The sequence below is a fragment of the Aythya ferina genome (genome assembly GCF_964211825.1).
Source record: "Aythya ferina genome assembly, chromosome: 3".
In the NCBI taxonomy this organism is placed as follows: Eukaryota; Metazoa; Chordata; class Aves; order Anseriformes; family Anatidae; genus Aythya; species Aythya ferina.
Window position 1 is genome coordinate 8,715,113 of NC_140298.1, and position 20,699 is coordinate 8,735,811.

Sequence of the window (20,699 nt, forward strand, 5' to 3'; positions counted from 1 at the left end):
ATTCTGGAGACCAATTAACTATTGTGAAAGTATTCTTCATGAAGTGTCCTGGAATTAGAGTGTCCTGATCTGTTAGGTGTCAGTAGTCACAAACGTGGTAGGGTCCCTCAGCAAGCACACGACTCCTCCTAGCAGACCAAGTGCAGAAGCTGGCAGATCTGTTTTCATCACCTGCAGCCCAGGGTATCATATGCAGGCAAAGGCAGAAATGCATTCCATGAATAATTTTTGTTGTAAGAAAAAAAAAAAAAAAAGACAATAAAGGAAATTTGTATTCAAGGGCATGCAAGCACACAGATACTGCCACATGTATTGCTTCCTAAGTAGTAGCAGAAACAGGGTTCTCGCTTTGCAAGAAAATCTGTCCTCACAAAAACACAGCTACGTCCACCTCACAAGAGTAACTGTGTAGAGAAGAATTATCAAGGAGAAGCAACTGGAATGTCTAAGAATAGCTCCCCTTTTTTCATACAGATATATCTGAGGGGGAGAAAAAAGAAAGAAAAAGTATGGAGCAATGTATAAGCCTACCCTGGTAAGGTTACATGTATTATGAAAAAGCTTTGCTGGAACGGGAGGCAAATAATGTAGAAGACCTGCTCAGTACCTGATATCTAAAATTAAAGCAATGCTTTATGCTAAAGGTACGTGGACAAGGCTACTGCCGATTCTAATGTCAAACTGCTTTTCTGGGCTCATTCTTTTGAAGCACATTTCTCTGTATCTTAAAACATAAGACTTTAATACTGAGGACACATTAGAGAACATAGTGATGACAGTCTATCGTTCTGTGAAGCCGTATTCGTCATCTCACAAAGTAAGAATCTTAAATCTTAAACTGTCACAGAGGAGAATTGGTACGTGAGGCACCCAAATAATGATGCCAGTGGGTGATCAAAAGGAACACCTGGTTCCTTTTTGCCAGATTTAACTTTTCTAGAACCACACCTAAATTGTAAATCTCTAATAAATAAGCTAAAAAGGGGCAATACCACACATCCCAGCTGGCAATGCATTACAAAAGCAGCACAACGGCCACCCCAAAGCAGACCCCCAAGAGCAGTATCTGCCCCGCTGCCTGCGCACAGAGCCTCAGCTGCAGCGCCTGCCATCTTCTGCATTGTCAGTCCCAAAGCTTGCATCATTAAGACCTGAAACTGATCCACTTCAGCGATTAGGCTGATCCAAGGACACGGACAGAAGAGCAGGGATTTAATGGGCAGGCGGGCAGGAAAAGTCTTTTAACACTTTAGAAAACGTTGACTTGGTGGAAGGAATTGGCTAGCTCAAGGGATTAGTAATGAGATACTGAGCCCCTTAGCTCTAGGTCACCACACTGAATCTGGTCCAGGTCAGTAGAAATCAAAAGCTGTTACTGTTCGGTGGCCTTCAGGAAGTCAGTTGGTGGTCCTGCCCCAGCTACGACTGGCAAAATATCTGCTATCATTACAGATGACAGTTGGCAGCAGTTACAGGAGAGGTTTAGGACTGGCACAGTACAGTAAAAGAGTAAGCAGAGAAAAGATGTCCCAGCGAACGCACTGGCTGGATTTTGGAAAACTGAGAAAACCACCTCCCCGAGCATCCACAGCTTCACAGTTTGACTTGGGGCACAAAATTAAGGATCTTGTTCAAGAAAAGTTTGTTTCCTTGCTGCTATGCTTTTCACAAGGCATTTGTGGCCTAAATATCTCTGAAGGGCATTACAACCACTGAATTTCAGATCCAATCTTTTAAATGGGAATAACGAGCTCACTGGGTTGCTGTGGGACATCCACACAAAAGGGGTGATCAGACACAAGAGCTAACCAAGAAACCAAGCTGGGTGAACAACCAGTTCTAAGCTAAAATCAGCTCCTCTAGCTCAAGGGCAAGGCACTTGCTGAGCACACATATGGCTGCCATTCACAAAAGTCTATATTTTATGTTCTTAAAATGTACAAATTCTCCTAATAGAAAAAGGTATCCCTCCAAATAAAACCCACACATTTCCACTGTTGCCCAGCAGAGCAGCATCAAAGGAGCCAGCAGCCCCCAGCTTTCATCCCACCTAGGATGAAATTGTAATGTCTGTGTTGCGCAGGAGGTCAAATAGATTATCATAATAGTCCTTCTGGCCTTAAAAGCTATGAAATTGGAGTGAATCACAAGATATCGGTCACTATTGAAGGCAGGAGAGAGGCGGCAGAGCTCAGTGATGGGGTGTGATATGGCAGAGTAAATCCGATGTTCTTAGGCCGTGTGAAGCTGGGAAACTGACATTCTGCCTTCTTTGTTGCCCCTTTGGGACATGGAGAGAGATGCAGGTTATTATAATAATAAGCCCAGTCCCCTCACTCTCAATGCGGCCTGAGAATATTGCCCCTTCCAGGAGCAAGTGCATGAAGGATTGAGGAACACTAGTTATTTTCAAACTGGATTAAGTCTTTCAAAAGCTAATAGGTTTCCAATGAGCTGTGGTGCTGCTGCTGCAGCTGCTCTAATTTGAGAATAAAAGAATGCAGGCTTTGTGCCTAGGGACCTGTTATTGATCTGAGCAAGGAGGATGGGAAGGGAGGGGGCAGAGGAGGGTTATCCTCCTTTCAGCTAGGGTGGGGGCATTCTTTTCAAAGTCACATTATCTGCTAGTAACAACAAAGCCTAACCCCATGACATGCTGCTCTATACAGGATTGCACTTGTTGAGAACTAAAAGCATTAGAGAAAAAAAAAAACCTCCTTTGGCTACCTTGCGCAGCTAACTTCATTGAGAGCCCACGAGACTCAACAGATGGGTCTCGGGACACCCTCATTAGGAATCACGCCCGTCCCTTTGCATCTGGTGCCCTGCTCTGCTCTCATTAGCATCGCAGGCTCACAGATTCCTTAGCACGTGCTTCCAATAAATATCGGAAAGAAAGGAGGTGAGGGAAGCCACCGCTTCGAGCAGCAAGGAGAGGGGTTGCCCGCCAGGCTGGGAAATCCTTCTACGTGCACACACGGGCACACTCGCACCCCCCTGCAGCCCCCAGGAGGGGGGACGATAAAAGGCAGCCAACCACAAATGTGCACTTAAAGGGACAGGTGGGGAGTTGCTTCTATACAAATTGTGGCAGAGCCCCATTCGTTCCCCTCTGCCACAGTAAATAAAAATCATCATTATATATATTTAAAACTAAATAAAATCAGGCCAACACACAGATTGTGGATCTGCAAGAGTCCAAAGCCCTTTTGAGACATGAAGTGGATGCACACCGTGTTATGCCATTACCTTCTGAGAAATTAATTGGCTTTAAGGGTCCGATTCAACAGCCAGGCTCTTTTCCTTTCAGGCCTTCGCCAAGCCCATCTTCCTGTCACAGTGCTGCAAACCAGCAATGTCCTTCATCCTGCTTGGAGTGGTCCTTGATTTGGGGACAAGATGAAGGTGAAGGGAAGTCATCTCCCATGTGTGGTGTGTGTTATGCAAGTCCTGTGTAAAGGATGGAGACAAGGAAAGCTTGCCCTTCGTGGCCTCTTTGCCCAGGGCCTCGTCTTTGTACACCCAAGCATGCTATCCACCCTCTGGGGCCTGTGCTGTGTGTAAAAATATTTAGCTGATAGAAAAAGGTTCCTTCTGCCAGGCGGCAGGCAGAGTCAAGGGACTAGCTAAATGCATGCCACAGTGCCACCCTAGCTATGTGTATCCCTAACTCCCTGCAGGGATGTTTCCCCTATAGATTAGCAGGGTCACTCCTGCCCACCTGACTTTGAGATTTAACTCACTGACCATTCCAGCACACCCATAACTTCAGGTTTGCTGTTCCTTGACAGAGGCGCATTTAGAATTTGGGCTGAATCCAGATTTTAGCAATCCTGACTCCCTTAAAAGCTTCTTCATGCCAAATGAAGCAACTCCATTTACGTCCCCCATGCGGGACTAAGTAAACCCGAGGCCCAGAATATCAGATCAGCCATGGAATGATGGAGGGCTAGGGCAAGAAATTCTATCCTGTTCACCCAATTTAAATTTGCTAATTGTGTCCCCTTCTTCTCAGTTGTTTCCTGAGCTGAAATGACACCCCTGCCTTTTTCAGTCTCGCACCCTTTAGGATCATTTGTGATTGAGAACATGTTGAAGACATGCTATGCATTTAACATAGGAAACAATGTATATGAAAAGGAAACTTCCGACATCTTGATGCTTTCATAACAAGAAAATGAAACTCGATCTGAGTGCTTACGCAATGCAATTGGCTAAAAGAGCACCCTTGCAGAAAGCTGTGAGGAAAACCCTACCAGAAACTTGGAGCTCTCTTCAAAGCATTGGCTGTTTCTTGGAGACGGGGCTCGGCCTCAGTTTCAGCACAGTCATTTCTACAACTGACGGGAATAGCTGAGGTTCCAGCTTATCAAATGGAAGTGTCATCTCGTCTGTGACAGACACGCCAGCACTGCTCAGTGTCACAGTCTTTGCACCTACTGTAAGCTACTCTAGGTTGATAAGCTGTACCCCTACCCAGACCTAAAACTGTAGCCACAGCTCTCCCCCGTTTTTAGAAAGTGGGGCTTCCAGACTGAATGACTGGTGTGGAGGAATCCCACCGCTGGGGCGGATAAGAGAATGACAAAGAAATTGGGATCACAGGCTAACATGGAGGCATCTGATCCTAAAGGGTTAACAAGTAAACAAGGAGAAAGCAGGTTTTATATGTGTATAAATAAAGGAAACTGAAGGAGGAACGGTACTCTTCTCTGGAACAGAGTAAGATCTCAATTTTAAGCTGTGACAGAAAGCAATAATGTTATGGATTCACTTAATTACAGCTGGATAAAACTTTAAAGCTCTACAAGAGACGTATTTTTTGGCTCTGCAACTTTTAACTCTTTTAACGCCTTTACTGGTTCTCGCTACAGTCATTTCTGAGCTCCTCACAGACTTTATTTTTTCTTATTCTCTGAGTGTCCTCCAAATTGGATTCAGAGCCTCGTTTTAGTTTCAGGGAGCTAAGGTACTGAAGAACTAAGGAGGAAATTTCGACGTCCCAAAAGTCTCATGCACAATGTACAAAACAGGGCTTTGAAAATGCAATTCTCTTAAGCCAACATACCCCGGGGAACCAAGAAAGTGAGCGCCTGCAGCAGCAAGCTGGATTTGGGTCTCTGGTCACTAGAGCATCTTCTTCTCCAAGATCTTTGGTCTCATTTGAAAAGCTTGCCTAGAGATGTGGCTTCAAGAATTTGCCTGACCCTGAAGATGTGAAGCTTTGCGGCAGTAGGCATGCGCTGCTCAGTGTTGGCAAACTGTAGCTGTTCTCCCAACCTCTGCCACTTGCTCAACTTTCCCAACACAGGTAGTTTTCTCTCCTGATCCATTTGTGAAACAGTCTTAACACGGGGTGTGGCCTCCCCACTAAACGCTTTCTAATTAGTTTCTAAACATTAAATGATTATGGAAGTGCAATTCCCATTCCACTCAGGTGATGAAAACCTTTACAGGAGTTCAGTCTCACTTTGTAATTAGAGAAATTAGCTTTCTAAGTTTAGATCACTCAACTGTGCAAATGGGTTCATCTGGTGGAATGTGTTGCTCTGAAATGTGTGTCAGCCAAGCAGCAGAGCACAGCCCCTATCTCTGCCTCCACGACACTCACCCAAGTGAGGAGGTCAGTTCCCGTACAGCAAGAGGAAAATCAAGTGTTATGGGTGTATTATAGGAAAGGCCTTATCTAAAAGCTCACTCATCCGTGATTAACTCCAGAGATACGGCTTTCTCCTTGCAAAAGGGATGCTTAACTCCTAGATAAAGGATTAGCCAAGAGTATGGCATTGTCCCTCTTGCACTCGGTCTTCCCAGAATTATATCTCAAACTGTGAGGAACGATTTTTGACAGAGGCTAACATAGAGAAGCAAAAAGTAGTTTAAGACAGTACTGTGCATAAAAAACTCTGAGGAGAAACAGAGGGCTCCTCCAGTCTCCTCATCTACTGTGAAATGAGGTCGTCAAGCTTTATGAATTCTTTATGACTACAGATTCCACGTTTCAATGGATCCTTTTGTGGTAACCATTTCTCCTGGCTTATTGGTGCAGGAGCAGACCCTCACGATTATGCAACCGTCTTGATCTGCATTACGGTAGTAAACAGTTTAGCCGCTGAATTGAAAATGAGATGGATTTAGGTCCCTGAACGGAGCATTTCCAGGGGCGTCATTCCAAGCTTACCTTCGGGTATCACAAATCTAAGGAAATCCTGTGGGATTGTTCACAGCCATGATTCAATGACTCACAGAGCTTTAAAAGGAAATTACAACTTTCCTAACACAAAGCACTGACTTCAGGACACCTGACCCTCGTAGGCCAGGCGCTCCCTCTAAAGGCTGTGATCCTCATCCCGTTGAAGTCCAGGGCATTCTCCCAGTGGCTTCAGTGAAGCAGGATCTAACCCCACGTTAGGAAACTGATCCAGGCCTGAGGCAAAGCACTGTCTGTAACGCTGGACCTTGGCACACGGGATGTTTATAACAGCTTCTAATGTGGATGTAATGTAATTATGTCAGAATCGGAAGATTAGCAGGAAGTAACTTTACGCAATGCAAAACGCTGAGTGCCAGACGTTGAAAAGTTCTTCACCGGCCTCAAAGGAAAGCATGTCGGCTCCGCACCCCGTGCGACATGGGCACGTGTAAGCAGAGTTACAAAAGGAATTTTAAATGCATCACTCTCGGGCTACTCAAAGCACCCACAATTCAGGGCCCTCCTGCACTCACAGCAATTTGTAAATCACTGTGCACACAGTGAGATGGGCATCTTAAAAAAGATCCTCATGTAGCATAGCGCTGCATGCTTGATTGGTTATCAGCGCAGCTTTTCAGTCGCTGAAGATCTGGCTGGGAGAGCTCAGTGAGAGGAAAAAAAAAAAAAAAAAAAAAAAAAAAAAAGCAGGAGATAGGACTTCAAGGGTGAAATTCTGCCCTTAATAAGTTAAGGGGATTTTGCTGCTGACTTCCACGAGGTCACAGTTGCTTCTGGGGCTGCAAGGGAGAGCATTTGCAATACACTTCTACCCATGACTCACTCTCTGCCTCGGTTTACCTATCAGTAATACTTTGCATCTCAAGACACTGGGAGGCTTAATTCATTAGTGCTTGCAAAGCATTTTAGGTTGTCGGACAAGTAATTCTGTTTAAGGACAGCTACAGTGCTGAGTCACAGGCACTGTGGGAACCAGCACTTTAGATTTCCTAAGCGCGGGAGTCAAACAGGTGGAGTAACCTTTTGCAGAAAGGCCAACTCCAGACCTGCCCTAGAGGTACGCAGCCTCCTGGCAGGCAGCAGGGTATTTAAGGGCCCAGAGGAGCACATGTGTGGCACTCGTGAATGAGCAACATTTAAATCGGCTGTGGAAGGCAACCAGCACCAGAGGAGAGATGCTGGTTCTCGTCTCGCCCAAGTGCAGCCACTTTGTGGGGAAAAAAACAACGAAGGTTCACCAAGCCTGAGAAAAGGGAGTGACCCTGAGGAGGGAGCGGATGACACCCTTAGAGCTTCTGGGCTGAGGGGCGTTCAGCCGCGTGTCTCCCAGGCGTGACAGAGCCGCTGGCACCTCAGCTCGAAGTCGTGGATGGGCAGGGACCTGCAGGAGCGTGGCCGAGGCACCAGCATGGTCCTGCTCTCGGGGTGCCGGCGGCCCGCAGGGACGGAGCTCACCTCCGCCAGGAGCGGGCATGCCCTGCGCCTTATGCCATAGGAAACGAAAACAAAGGAGATAAAACTCGGTCAGAAATCTCGTTTTCCTCTATGCCACCGACTCCGGCGTATTAAAAAAAAACAGCCGCTCACACGTCCACCGCCTTAGCTCGGGGTGGGATCAGAGCCGGGGAGGTGAGAATAGCCGCCGGGGCCAGCCCAGGCGTCCCGTGGCCAGGTTCCCCCCTCAGGGGGCCCCCAACGGTCCCCCAACGGTCCCCTAACGGTCCCCTAACGACCCCCAACGGCCGCGCCGCCTCAGGTAGCGCAGCGGGCTGGGGCGAGCACCGCTCCTCCGAGGGCATTTTTTTTTTTAAATTTAATTCGTATTTACTTAATTTATTATTATTATTATTATTAACTATTATTATTTTATTATTTATTATCCCCCTACCTGCGGGGGGATATTTTATTATTTATTATCCCCCCCCATCCCATCCCATCCCCACACACACACACACCCCCTCCCCGTCCCCTCACATCCCCGTCCAGCTTCTCCGCCTCCCGGTGCCGGTACCTGCCTCTGCCTCCCCCCTCCTCCTCCTCCTCCTCCTCCTCCTCCTCATGCATATGGATGGGAGCATGCGCGGCCGGGCGGGCTCCCCGCCTGCCGCCGTGGGCTAGATGAAGGCGAGCGGCGGCGGGGCTGCCAGACGGGCGGCCGGCTCGGGCGGTGCGTGTGTGCTGCGAGTGAGGGGGGGGCTGAGAGGAGCGGAGCGGAGCTGAGCTGAGAAAAGGGGGGGGGGGGAAGCGAGCGTGGCCGCGGGGCCAGGAGGGGGGGGCGGCGGGGGGCTCGCTGCCACCACCACCACCACCGCCACCACCACCTGAAGGCGAGGAGAGGGGCGACAATAAAAAGAGGGACAGCAGAAGGAAAAAAAAAAAAAAAAAAAAAAAAAAAGAGGGAGAGGCGAGGGAATAAGGAGAATAAAAGGAGGCCGGGCTGCCCCGCATTGAAGAGCGGGGCGCTATTGAAAGCGCGTGAAAAGCGGCGTTGTTCGGCGCGGGTGCGCGCCGCGGCCGGCGCGGTATATTAGAGCGGGGCGGCGGCGGCGGCGGGCAGCAGCGGCGGCGCCTCCTCCTCCTCCTCCTCTTCTACCACCACCACCACCTCCTGCTTCTTCTTCTTCACCACCACCACCTCCTCCTCCTTCCTCCCGGAGCGAGAGCGGCGGCCTGCAGGCGGGCAGCGCGGCGGCGGCATGCGGGCGGCGGGCTGCCTCGGCTCCCTGGGCGTGCTGCTGGCCCTGCTGGCGCTGCGGGCACAGGTAGGTGCTGCGGCGGGGGGCTCGCCGCTTGCCTCGGGTTGTTGTGGGTTTTTTTAGGGGGAAAGCCTCCCAGCCCCGAGCCTCCGGGAGCGGAGGTGCTTGCTGCGAAGTTTGCTGCGGGGGCTGCCAGGCTCGGGTCCCCGGGAGGGGAAGCTGCACTTGGTGCATCGCTTCGGCTGCGAGTTCTCCTCCTGCCTTTGCTTTTTCTGCAATTTTTTTATTTTTTTTTTTTGTCTTTTCAAATCAGTGCTCATGGCAATGGTGTGGGTGACTAATGGGCAAGGGCTGAATTTCAGCTGGGCAGCCCTGGGGGTGGAAATTAGCTTTTTTTTTTTTTTTTTTTTTTTTAACTTGTCCCAGCTGCACCCCACAGAAAGCAGGGGGATGTGTTTGCAGGGTGCCTTCACTGCCTCGCCTTGTGCCCTCCTCTGCATGCACTGGTTTGCTGTAGTTTTATTTCCAAAGGATTTAAAGGCTTTCCATAGCACGCTTTTTTTCTAGAGTTGTTACTTCATTCTTTTTTTTTTTTTTTTTTTTTTTTTTTTTCCAGTTTTAACAGTGTTATTTAGTTAGAATGATTTATGAGCCTTTCCCATGGATGTCTGCTAGGGAGAAGCTTGAGGCAATTGCATTTTTTTCCTTTTTTCTGATGTTATGTGTGTGCTGCTCAAAAGTAAGCTGATTTTAGAATGACTTTTTCCTGTCTGCAGAGTTGTTGTAGTTTGCGTTTGGGGTGAAAGTGAGGTAACCATGTTCTTGTTTCTCGTTTTTTTTTTTTTTTTTTTTTTTTTTTTTTTGTTTTGTTTTCTCCTCCGCTTCTTTCTTGGGATTAACAGGTGACTTTAGCATCGGGACAGTTTGAGTTGGAGATCTTATCCATGCAAAATGTGAACGGTGAACTGCAGAATGGAAACTGCTGCGATGGCACCCGAAACCCAGGAGACAGAAAATGCACCAGAGACGAGTGTGACACCTATTTTAAAGTTTGCCTGAAGGAGTATCAATCGCGGGTCACGGCTGGCGGCCCTTGCAGCTTCGGATCCAAATCCACTCCTGTCATCGGAGGAAATACCTTCAATTTAAAGTACAGCCGGAATAATGAGAAGAACCGGATTGTTATCCCTTTCAGCTTCGCCTGGCCGGTGAGTATGTGGCCTGCCCGGGCTCTGCCTCTGTTGGATGGTGCTGTTTGAGATGGTCGTAGCAAGCTGAGCCCTGATTTTGCGTACAGGGGAGAGGGACCAGCATCGGGGAGGGAGCAGGCATCTTGGCAAGGGAGTCGGGAATCCACAGCACAGAAATGAGTAAAATGTGGTGGTGTTTTTGTTTTTGTTCCCTGGGGCTCACAATGCACAGCCTGTTAAATTTGAAAGTCAGATGTGCAGCGAGGGGGATCTAAATGGGTCAGGGAAGCAAACCCAGTATCCCTGCACTTTACAGCATGAATAAGTCTCTTGAGAATTAGAAGGTCAGAAGTTCATTTTTTTTTCAAACCAGTGAAGTCTTGGGCTTAAGCCAAAAGAGCAGTGGGTTAGGGGCTGTGGAGGGATCCCGTGTGAAAAGTGTGTGTCATAGCTGGCCTCCTTCCCTGGAGCGTGTTTGGGAAGGCTTCCTGCTTCCCCCAGGGGGAAATCTCACTGCACTGCTTGGTGTTGATGGGAGCTGCTGTTGCTGCTCTTGGTGAGCTGGTTGCCAGCTTCCCTGGGAAGCTTGCTGTGTTTTAAGGTACGTACAGATGCTAGCAGCTAAAGACAGAAAACCCTAGCCTTTGCTTTTGGTGCATTTCATCCTCTCTGACCCACAGCACACCTTTTCTGGCTACTTGGCTCTGTGGCCTGTGGATTCTGGCTTCCCTCTAGCTGTTTGCAAAACTTGGTGGCTCGAGGAGGTGGGACCTCTTGCCAGGCACTTTCCCCAGTGGTGTTAGTTTCAGCAAATGCTGGTCAGCCTTGTGGGGAGATAGAGGACAGGTGACCCCTTCATTAGCTGAAGCTGCCTCGTTGTTGGTCACATAAGGAGCACTGGCTTGGACTTCAGTGCATGTTGTTTCTTCTGGAGAGCTCAAAGGGGGTGTGTGAAACTTTGATGTGGTCAGCCTGGCAGAGGAGTCCTGTGCTTGCTGCACAGATCCCAAGGATCGTTTTTCCAAAACAGCTGTTGTTTGGGATGGTGATCCACTCATGCAGGCTTCAGGGCCGTAGGGTTTGGGGGCTTGTGAGGCTGCCCCAGCCTTGGATGCCAGGAGGTGTGTCGCCTTGTGCCCAGCAGCGCGGCCTCCAGGCAAGCGAAGAGGGAGGATGACTGACATGGGGGGCTCTTATGCAGCCATGACAGTCTGTCTTCTGGGCTGGCTCTCTGGGATGCTATGGTGTAAGAGCTAGCTCTCTGGGATGCTGTGGTATAAAAACCTTCCAGATTTATGCTTTTGAAACTTTTATTTCAAGATCACCTAGGAAACAAAACTGTTTCCCACCACCTCCCCTTCTCCAGAGGTGCTGAGCACACACTTTCCCAGTGACTGCCTTGGGGTATGTTGATGCTCAGCAGTTTTGAAAATCCAGTCATCCTAACCTGGATGCCTAAGGTCATTTGTGCGAGGGGAGGAGGGCTCTTGCACGCATACAGGGGAGGGGTGAACCTCGTTTCCTATCCTCCCTCGCTGCTGGTGAGGTAGACTTTCGGCACCCTCTAAAACTTGGCCCTTCCTAGTCAGATAAGGACTGGTTGCTCTGAGGGCGTGGGCTCTTTTTTTTCTTTTGGGGGGGGGGGGGGGGAAGCCCGCCCCAAAAGCATTCCTCCTCCAGTTGCAGCGTAGACACCCACTTTGTTAGTCCTACGGCCAAGTGCTGTAGGCAGCCATGTGTTCTTGAGGCGTCCTGTGCTGCCTCCTACCTGCCTCCTCTGTCAGTGGTGACTTCTGGAGTAGTGACGGCCGGAGAGGCAGAAGGGTGAAATGAAGTCTGCGTTTTTAAGGAGATAATATTACACGGTACAATAGCGGAATTAACAGAAGTATTCTCTGTTGGAAGTACAAGTCCTTTCTTTCTTCTTTTTTTCTTCCCCTAAAATGAATGAGATAAAACTTGTTATCAAATATGCCATCAAAAGGATAAAGGGTTTTGTAAAAATCTGAGGTATTTGAAGCTCTGCCAATGGCTGTAATGCTTGTGCTGCAGGTTTTGACTTTTTTTTTTTTTTTTCAGAAAAGTCAGGCTTATCAAGGACTTTTTTTTTTTTTTAAAGTAGCCCCCTCCCCTGCTCCCAATCATTCAAATGCCTGGAAACTGAAGCTATGTGTATATAAAAATTACATGAAAACTGAACACACCCCTACGAACACCCCCTTTCAGGGGTAGGATCACAGGGAAGGGAAATCTCCTGGGTAAAAGGAGGGCCTGGGGGTGCAGGGACCTTGGCAGAAGTTTCTTAAGCTTGTCTGCATTTTAGTGAAAGAAATGCTTCTTTTGTCCTGCTGAATCTAATTGAGCACTGGAATCCTAGAGCAGCAGCAGAACTCCAGTGCAGCCCCTGAAATGTGTAAAACTTGACAACTGCTGACACTCTGGTTCCTGCAATTGGAGTTTTTTGGAATAAACTCTTGCATTCCCATGCAGAAGGGACTTTTTGAGACTGCGATAATTGTTCTCAATTATCAAGCCTGCCTCCCAGCTTTAACTTCGTAGGACACGGCTTTCGGCTGGCCATTGTGACTTTCAAAAAGCAGCGGAACAAAAGAATATCTAATGTGGCAAAGCTCTTATTTGTACTAAAACTGTGTCCACAAATCATTTTAGGAGTTTTGAAAGCTCTAAAGATAACCTAGTAAACTTAATTAGTTAAATCTGATACTGAAATTTCAGCACTTAAAACAATTTCTTTAGATGGGTTAATGCTGTTGACTTTAGTAAAAGCTCGAGACCAGCTTTGCATTTACAAATGTCTAATCATGAAGGTTTTCTTTGAATACACCCAAATGAAAATTAATAGTAATAGGAGCTAGACCAAAATGTTAATCATATTGCACTTGAAAACGTGTACTCGTCTCTGAATGTGCACGATTTGTGTTCCTCCATCCGAGGGAGGCTTTTCTTGGATGTTCCAGCTTGAGTCAGCAACATTAAGGAGCCTTGTTGCTTTAAAAATCAAACAAAACCAAGGCAAAAACAACAACAACAAAACCACCCCCAAAACGCCACCTCTTCCCATGTCAAGCTGCCCCTCGTGCTTTTCATCAGAAATAGTTGTATCACATTAGAGGTCTTTATTTGTCGCACAAGAAAGGAATAAAAGAAAATGGTGTGGTTTAAATGGGTTGTTAGGTTTGGCTTGTAATGCTGACTTGAAGCAGCAAAGCCTTATTAATAACTCATGCAGTTTGCTGTTGTCAGTTTTGATATGTGCCCCTGTGAGTAATGGGTGTGGAGATGGTGGGCCGTAAATTCATTTAAGTGATTGGAGGCTTGACGAAGTTGCTAGGAAACAGGGCAGCAGACCAGCATAAAAGAACTAAAGTGCATCCAGGAAGCTACCCCTGCACTAGCTGGCAAGTCTAGAGTAAATTGCAATAATAATAAGATTTTGAAAAAGTACACCTAATGCATTCATACTTTCATTTTGAGACTTTAGTGACTTTTGTGACAGGCAAGCTTGGCTTATGAAGCCATACAGAAGAGTATGGAACAAAAGAATTTCCATGTTCCACTTGTCAAAGTCAGTCTCAACAAGTTTTGTTTCGTGGTAGACACATGCTACTCCCTGACATAAATCAAATCTCTTGGCTTTCTAAAAGAATCAAACGACATTCAAAGTGTGGTGTGCCCTGTACCTTGAGGGAGCACTGCATAAATTAACTAAGCAAAGCTTAGCAATAAACTTTGCTTTTATGTAAAGAGAGATCTTTTGCAGATTTGATGAGGCTGTGAGTAAGAAGCAGGTTGAAGTTGGCAATTCCTTTGGTATGCATGGCTCCAGTTTCAAACGTCTTGTTTATCCTGAAATTATGATCCTTGTAATTATTTAATATTGGGGCCAATTGCACCAACCCACCAGCAAACTACTGAGGTGGAAAAAAACCCTCCAGCATCTAAATAGCTTCAGTGTAAAATATGATGAAAAAGTGTTTTGAACATCTTATTTCCATCTTTAAAACAGTAAAATATTCAGCCTTTCTCTCCTTTAATGATAAATCTTGCTGCTGGTTCCTGAAGGTGTAAAAGACGTCCTCTGAGTAGGCGTTGCTTTTTGTGGCTGGAATGGAAGAGTTTTAATGTTGTCTGTTTCAAGACTCGTGAACTTTTTCCCCCTGTCTTGACACAATAGACTTCCAAAATACTGATCTGTAGCTGATTAAACTAGCAGCATTTTGAATGTGATAGAAAAAATATCACTTAATTGAACTCTGTATTTTTTTTTTTTTTAAACCAGTAGGTCACAATCATAAAACTAAAGATTTATTATTATTTGTTCCCCCCCCTCCAGTTAACTTCTGAAAATTTGTAGTAACACATGCTAGGTATTGTTCCAGTCCTTCTTAAAGAATGCCTGATAAAATCATCTTGGAGCATGGGCAGATGAGAACAAATTTTTATAATAAAATGCATATTAATCGAGTAATACCCACACCCTGTCATTTATTGTTGACTAATAATTTAAGAATAAATCTTCAGTGCTTAAAGTGCCATGTTTTGCGTAGGATTACTATCCAAAATGGAGCTGAGAGTATTAAATGACATCTGGAGCATAATTACTATCCATGAGGCTGTTTTTTCCCAGGACTGCAGAGAAGCGATGCATCCATTCAGAGGTTTTGGACTTCTTACATGTTCTTAAGAGTTATTTATGTTCCAGTCAGTTCAGAACTTCATCTTCCTGGTAAATCCATTTGACTATATTACCATAATATGTCTAAAAATAAATCCTCATCCTGCCTGCTTCCAGAATTTTTGTTCTTGTTATAATAAAGGCCTGCTCCAATTTAGCTTCAGTGGCAGCTGGATTGGGCCTCGTGTTGAAGCTTATTCCTAAACTTTCTCAGCCTACATACATCCAGCACTGTCAGCTTGTTTATGCAGCTGGAAGTCTGCATGTCTAAAACGAATTGCATAAAATTGATGCTTTATGCTTAAAATTCTAGTTAGGGAAACTTACTGCTTCGCTGTGGAATGAAGGCTGGAACAGAAGTAAGCTAGTTCTGAAGCTGCTCGAGTTGGGCCTTAGCTAACTCTGTGAGATGATGTGCAGCTTGTGAGGCTTGTGCTCTCGTACATGACATTTATTCCAGTGTCAGGTCCTAAGTCTGATGCTCTGCAATGCGAAAGCACACGCTACAGTTCTTAAAAGCATTAAAACTAAAGACAGGAGTGACTTTGAGAAATCAGGCTAAACTTAGCATTTCTGAAGATGGATAGAAATTTTATATGTTAATGGTCACAGTGCTACTAATAATTTTAACTGGTAAACCATGTCTGTCCTATATAGGGAAAGATGTGAAAATTAGAAGTTGCTGCATTTGTTTCTTGTTTCTCTGGAGCTCTTGGTTCTGTGGTCGCTCTTCTACAGCATAAATTACACTCGTTATTGCTGTATTCAGAAGAAACTGTAAAATGTGGATAGAAGTGGTTAAAGTGGTTTGTAAATAGTCAAACATCCAGAGTCCTTTACCAGCTCAACCCAGTTCTTCTGCACTTAGGTAAATAAGTAGAAAGACTTCTTGTTCAGGCTTGCTCTATGTGAACCTGACTGTTTTGCTTGGCTGGCTACTAGGTATTCTCTCTATTAACCTTGCCACCCTTTTGTAACTGGTGCATTTAATTATCAGTGGGATGCTTTAAACAGGTAGGGGGACTGATAAGAGCAAGTAATCTGCTTGTTTGGGAAGGTTGAAAGCTACCATTGACATCTTGGCCTACCTGCTTGTCTTTGACAAGTGGGGCTCCGTGAGAAAATAACTCTGTAACTAGATAAGGTGCTGATAAAAGGCTGTTGTCCTGTGATGTGCCCCCGTAGCTGCGATCACTTAAAATCTTTTTTAAATTAATGATTTTTTTTAAAGAAAGGGAGAGGGAGGACCCCAAGTCTCCCCCCTCTCTCCCAGTACATTGTTTCATTAATGCATGCTAGTTTTATGATCGGAATACATTGTAGCCTGGCCACCCAGACAGGGGCATTGACTGCTAATATTAACCAAGAACAATAGTGTGGCCATACTGACTGCAGCGAGGATTACAGAACATAATGGGCCCTATCCAAAAATAATGCTAATACAGGACAAGCAACAGGAAGCAGCAGTAGACTCAGCATTGCTCGGCTCCCAGACAAACCATGGACTTACTTCACACAATGGCAACTTCAGCACATTATGTATTCACAGGACACTCATTATTCCAGCAGGTTGGCCAGATCAGAGATCAGGCTGGTTTATTGGATGCTTAAGCATATGCATAGTTTGGATAGCGGTACTTTTGCGTCTGTCGTTCAGCAGGAGGGCGGCGGTTGTGTGTTGCAGAGAAGCTCTTGTCTTCACTTACTGAATGCCAGGGAAAGTCATTCCTGAAGGTGCTCCTGTGTTCCTTTCTGTGGCCGTGAAGCATTTACCAGCACTGACAGCAATGCAGGAGCTGCCCAAAGGGACGGCACAGTGTGCTGCGTGTTCATGTGGGCATGTCCCAATGGGACTCCTGGCTGGGCTGCCTGTCGGAGGTTCGGTCTAGCTCTTGGTCAGGGACTCTGAGGCATGAATTGCTGCGACTCCAGCTTTGGTTATGTGCACAGGGCTAGGACAGTAACAGCTGTATGGGGTGTTGCCTTAGTCTTATGTAGGCTGGCCCACAGAAGAGCGTCCTGATTATGCTGTGTTCAAGAAAGGGTCAAGAGGGTTCGGTTGTTTCCCGTTTCCCAAACATGTCATCTCTGCATGAGGAGCCACTTGTGCTCAGCTCCTCCAAGGGACCATTATGTTGTCAGGGTTTGCTGGTTGACCACGGCACAGTGCCATGGCACATCTGCACAGGGGTGTTAGGACTTGCTGTGTGGAAGGAGGGGCGCCCAAGTGCCAGCCCTGCTGACTTGTTGAAAGTGGCTTTGTGACGAGTTGTACATCTGCTCAGAGATGCCTTCCTCCCTGGCCCTTGGGCACTTTGAGATACTCCTTAGTTTCTCCCTTCCCTTCTTGTCCTCTTATAGCTGAAGGGCGCAGGGCTTGCAGCAGCTCCTGGTGGTTTGCTGTGCCCCCTGTGACAGCCTCCTGGCCTTCTTCCCACAAGCGCAGGCAGCGCACGAGGACTGCTCTGAGCTGGGTCTGCACGGCTGCGTGGCTGGCAGAGCGCGAGGAGAGCACTGCTGAGCTTAACCTGCTCGCCTTGTTTGGCGGAGGAGGAGCAGGCGCAGCATCCAGAATGCAGACTTCCCACCGTATTTGTCTAGTCATGGTTTCACATGCTCAGCAAAGCTCTTGCATGGTTTAACCACAAGGATAGGAGGGAAAGAAGTTTGACTAGTTGCAGCCTCTTTCAGAAAGGAGGCTGTCCTTTCGCTAATAAGCCTGATGTTTCATTCTTGCTCTGTCCCACTGAATCGCAGAGTGCCTTTAGAAGCCAAAGTACAAAAACATCTCTTTTGGGTGGATGTCTGGATGAAGGGAGGGAAGAAGGTAATAAAGCAGGGAGCTTTAAACACCTGCTTACACGGAGCTGCTAATGTTCCATTTAAATAACCAGAAAAGAGATTGCGTTGCCCTTTCAGACCCTTAAAAGGGAATTTCTCTGATGGATTTTAGTCCTCAAAGCTTTCTTTGAGTTGTGTTATCAATGGACCAAGACTAAATCACAGTGGTTTGACACTGAGGAAAACAACTCTAGCACATGGGTGCCTTCTTTATTTTTTTATTTTTATCCTTTTGGATTGTGAATGCAAACGTTTCCATCCTCTCGTAGCTCAGCTCCTAGGAGTTTTGCTTACATTTGACCACGCTGTCTTCCAGTCCTCTGGACAGATCAGGCTGTGGATGTTCTGCAGACTGTGCCAGTTTGCCATTCCTTTCAAGCTGCCTTTCCTCTCAAGCCAGAATCCCTGCCTTCTGGTCAAGCTCAGGTTTACAGTGGCTAATTGGGTGTGACTCCGGAAAGTTCACTGCTGCCTTTTTGCCTAGGACATTGCTTTGATGGAGTAAGGTGCATGATGTGGAATTCTTGTGTCTGGATATATATTTATTCAAAGATGGGCAGAGGTCATCTGTGGGCATGGGAAAACTTAAACCTCCTCGCTGTAAGTAGTCATTCCTGAGATATCTTAATTGTTGATCTATAGAGTGGGGATGATATGCACTTTTTAAAAATCTCGACGATGCAGTCTTTGCACAGAAGTGCCTTTTATTTTGCGGGGGGGGGCAGGGATTGGCTAGAGGTATGTGGTGGCTGCACTGCTTGCTGCTCTCGTGGGGCCATGGGTTTCCGTGCCTTTTGTTTAGGAGTGTCCCACATTGAACACAAAGTCTTGTCCTTTCTCTGCCCCGTGCTGAGAGGGATAGAGCCAAGAGATTAAACTGCCATTCTTTGTATCTTCCCTTTTCAGGATGGGGATTCCTCATTTAAAATATTCAGATGAGGTGAGAGGGGGCACATAGAAACGAGAGAATTGCTCGGGTGGGTCTCTCCCCCTGGTGTTTTCTTTCCATCCAGCTAAGCAGAAGCATCTTCTCCTTTAACACAAACTGCTGTTGGAAAGTGGTCACACAAGTATCTAGCAACAGTAGCACTTAAAGCCAGGATTCAGCCTTTCCTTTCCTTAAGGGCTAGGTGTGTTGGTAAACAGTCCTGAGAACCAACCGGGAACTGTTGCTATGAGTTTAGACAAAATATCTTCCAAAACAATTATGCAAGGCCGAAAGGAAAACATCCTTAACTTTATTGGAAGTAGTGCAAGTTGCCATAATTCATTCTCTATATCATAATATTTTTTTCAAGCTTGCAGTAACATGTTGCGCTTCTCGGTGTTTGTAATTAAACCACTGAGGAAGCACCCAAGATAGGGTAATGGATGTCTTAATATGGCTCAGGACTTAGAGTTGGGTTTTGTTTGTTTGCTTTTTGCCTCTGACTTGTGTAAGGACTACTTAAATCGGCTTTAAACAGCATTAAATGATCACATAGTGCTTTTTCTGTTTTAGGAGTCTCTTCTGAGTTGAGATACTTGTTATAGACGAGTCACAAGTAATGTCACTTTTATGAAATATTAACCAAAAACGGTGTGGCCATGGAGCCTTCCTGTAAAGGTTTGGGTGCATGTTGCAGCTTGCCCAGCTTTGCTTACTTTTTGAAGCATTTTCCCACAGTTATCAGTGAATGAAATGGAATCCTAGTCTGCTTTGAATATGAAACATATTTAGGCTATATTCCAAGCTGGTGTCCATCACAAACTAGGTTTTCATTCAGAGGCTGCATGCTGTGTCCAGTCGTGAGAAAGCAGTCTGCCTCAGCGCTTTTTTTTTCTTCCCTCCCCTTTCTCCCCCCCAAGGAATTTGAGCTCTGCTTTACGCTTGCACCTTGTAGCAGCAGCTTACTCTCATGACTGTATTTTGGTTTCTGCTACAGAAAGGTGTTAAGCACTGCAGACTGCTACTGAGCACAGATACAATTAAGAAATAAACCTTACCGTGCACAGCTTCTATGGCAAAGGATCAAAGTCCTTCGTGGAGAGAGTTTATAGATGGTCTATTTTTGTTCTCACCAGAAAGATGTTACTTTTATTACCTCATTTGTAGTTCTTATTATATTTATCAAGTCATGGGGGGGGGGGGTGTTCTTATTTTTCTTTCATATTTTTCCTCAGTTTTTTTTTCTCTTGAGGGCTTTTTGGAGATTCTTTGTTTTGTGTCTTGAATCACTCTAAGTTTGGATATGGCTGGCTAAATAGCAATTTTTGGAAGATACAGCCTCGATACTATTATCTCGGGGCAGAGAGGGGGAGGGGGATACGTTTAATGCCTCTTGTTCTCAAGTTGGGATTGAAGATAAAGGTGGCTTAGATGTAATAGCTGGCATCCTTCCAACCCGTGGAGTCACTCTGGTTAGTTTATGCTGATGATTATTATTACTGGAGTGCTGGAGAGCTCATTGGCAGGTTAGGCTGTCTGTAAATGTGACACGGGGTGGATAGCCTGGCTTCCCTTTCCCTGCTCTTCCAAATAGTCTGATTTTAGCCTTTGTTTTACAATGCTGCTCTCTTCCCCCACCCCCTTTCCACATCCATCAGTTCTTCCCTCAGTTACCTGATACTTGTGGGAGCTGCGATGGCCCTCATGCAGACAAAGCTTTCAAAGGGGGTGCTGAAAAGCAAAGTCCCTAGAGATTGCGCTGTCAAGGCAGAGCACAGTAATCTTAGCAACACTTCTTGCTTTCAGGGTGGCTGGGGGCAGGGAAATCAAGACTACTTTTCTCTAACTAAAATTCTTTTGAAGCAGCTCTTGAGAGCAGGGTTTTTGTTTGGGGTTTTTGGATGCTGCTATGCCAGTTCAGTGTTTTCTCTCTTCCACGTGCAGTTCTTCAACACATGCTCAATTGTGGCTACAGCATGGTGTCAAAGGCTGGGCTTCCTGGCTAAGTACATAAGACGCATTAATGATGACAAAGATGAGCTATCCAAGGTGAAAGGTCTTCTAAGTCAGACTGGATAAGGTAGCTTATGGGGTTTCAAGAAGATCACGTTTGTCTCAAGTATAACCTATTACCTAT

The 20,699-nt window shown here is 46.2% G+C and overlaps 1 protein-coding gene across 1 annotated transcript in view; it reads left to right on the plus strand.

Moving 5' to 3' along the window:
• Window positions 1-8,487: 8,487 nt before the first annotated feature.
• The window catches only part of JAG1 (jagged canonical Notch ligand 1), a 36,168-nt gene continuing 23,956 nt past the window's right edge, over window positions 8,488-20,699 (plus strand). The window contains exons 1-2 of the mRNA XM_084512483.1: window positions 8,488-8,973; window positions 9,810-10,115. Of these exons, the coding sequence (XP_084368609.1) occupies window positions 8,908-8,973; window positions 9,810-10,115 (372 nt within the window). The 5' untranslated portion in view covers window positions 8,488-8,907. The remainder of the gene's footprint in view (window positions 8,974-9,809; window positions 10,116-20,699) is intronic.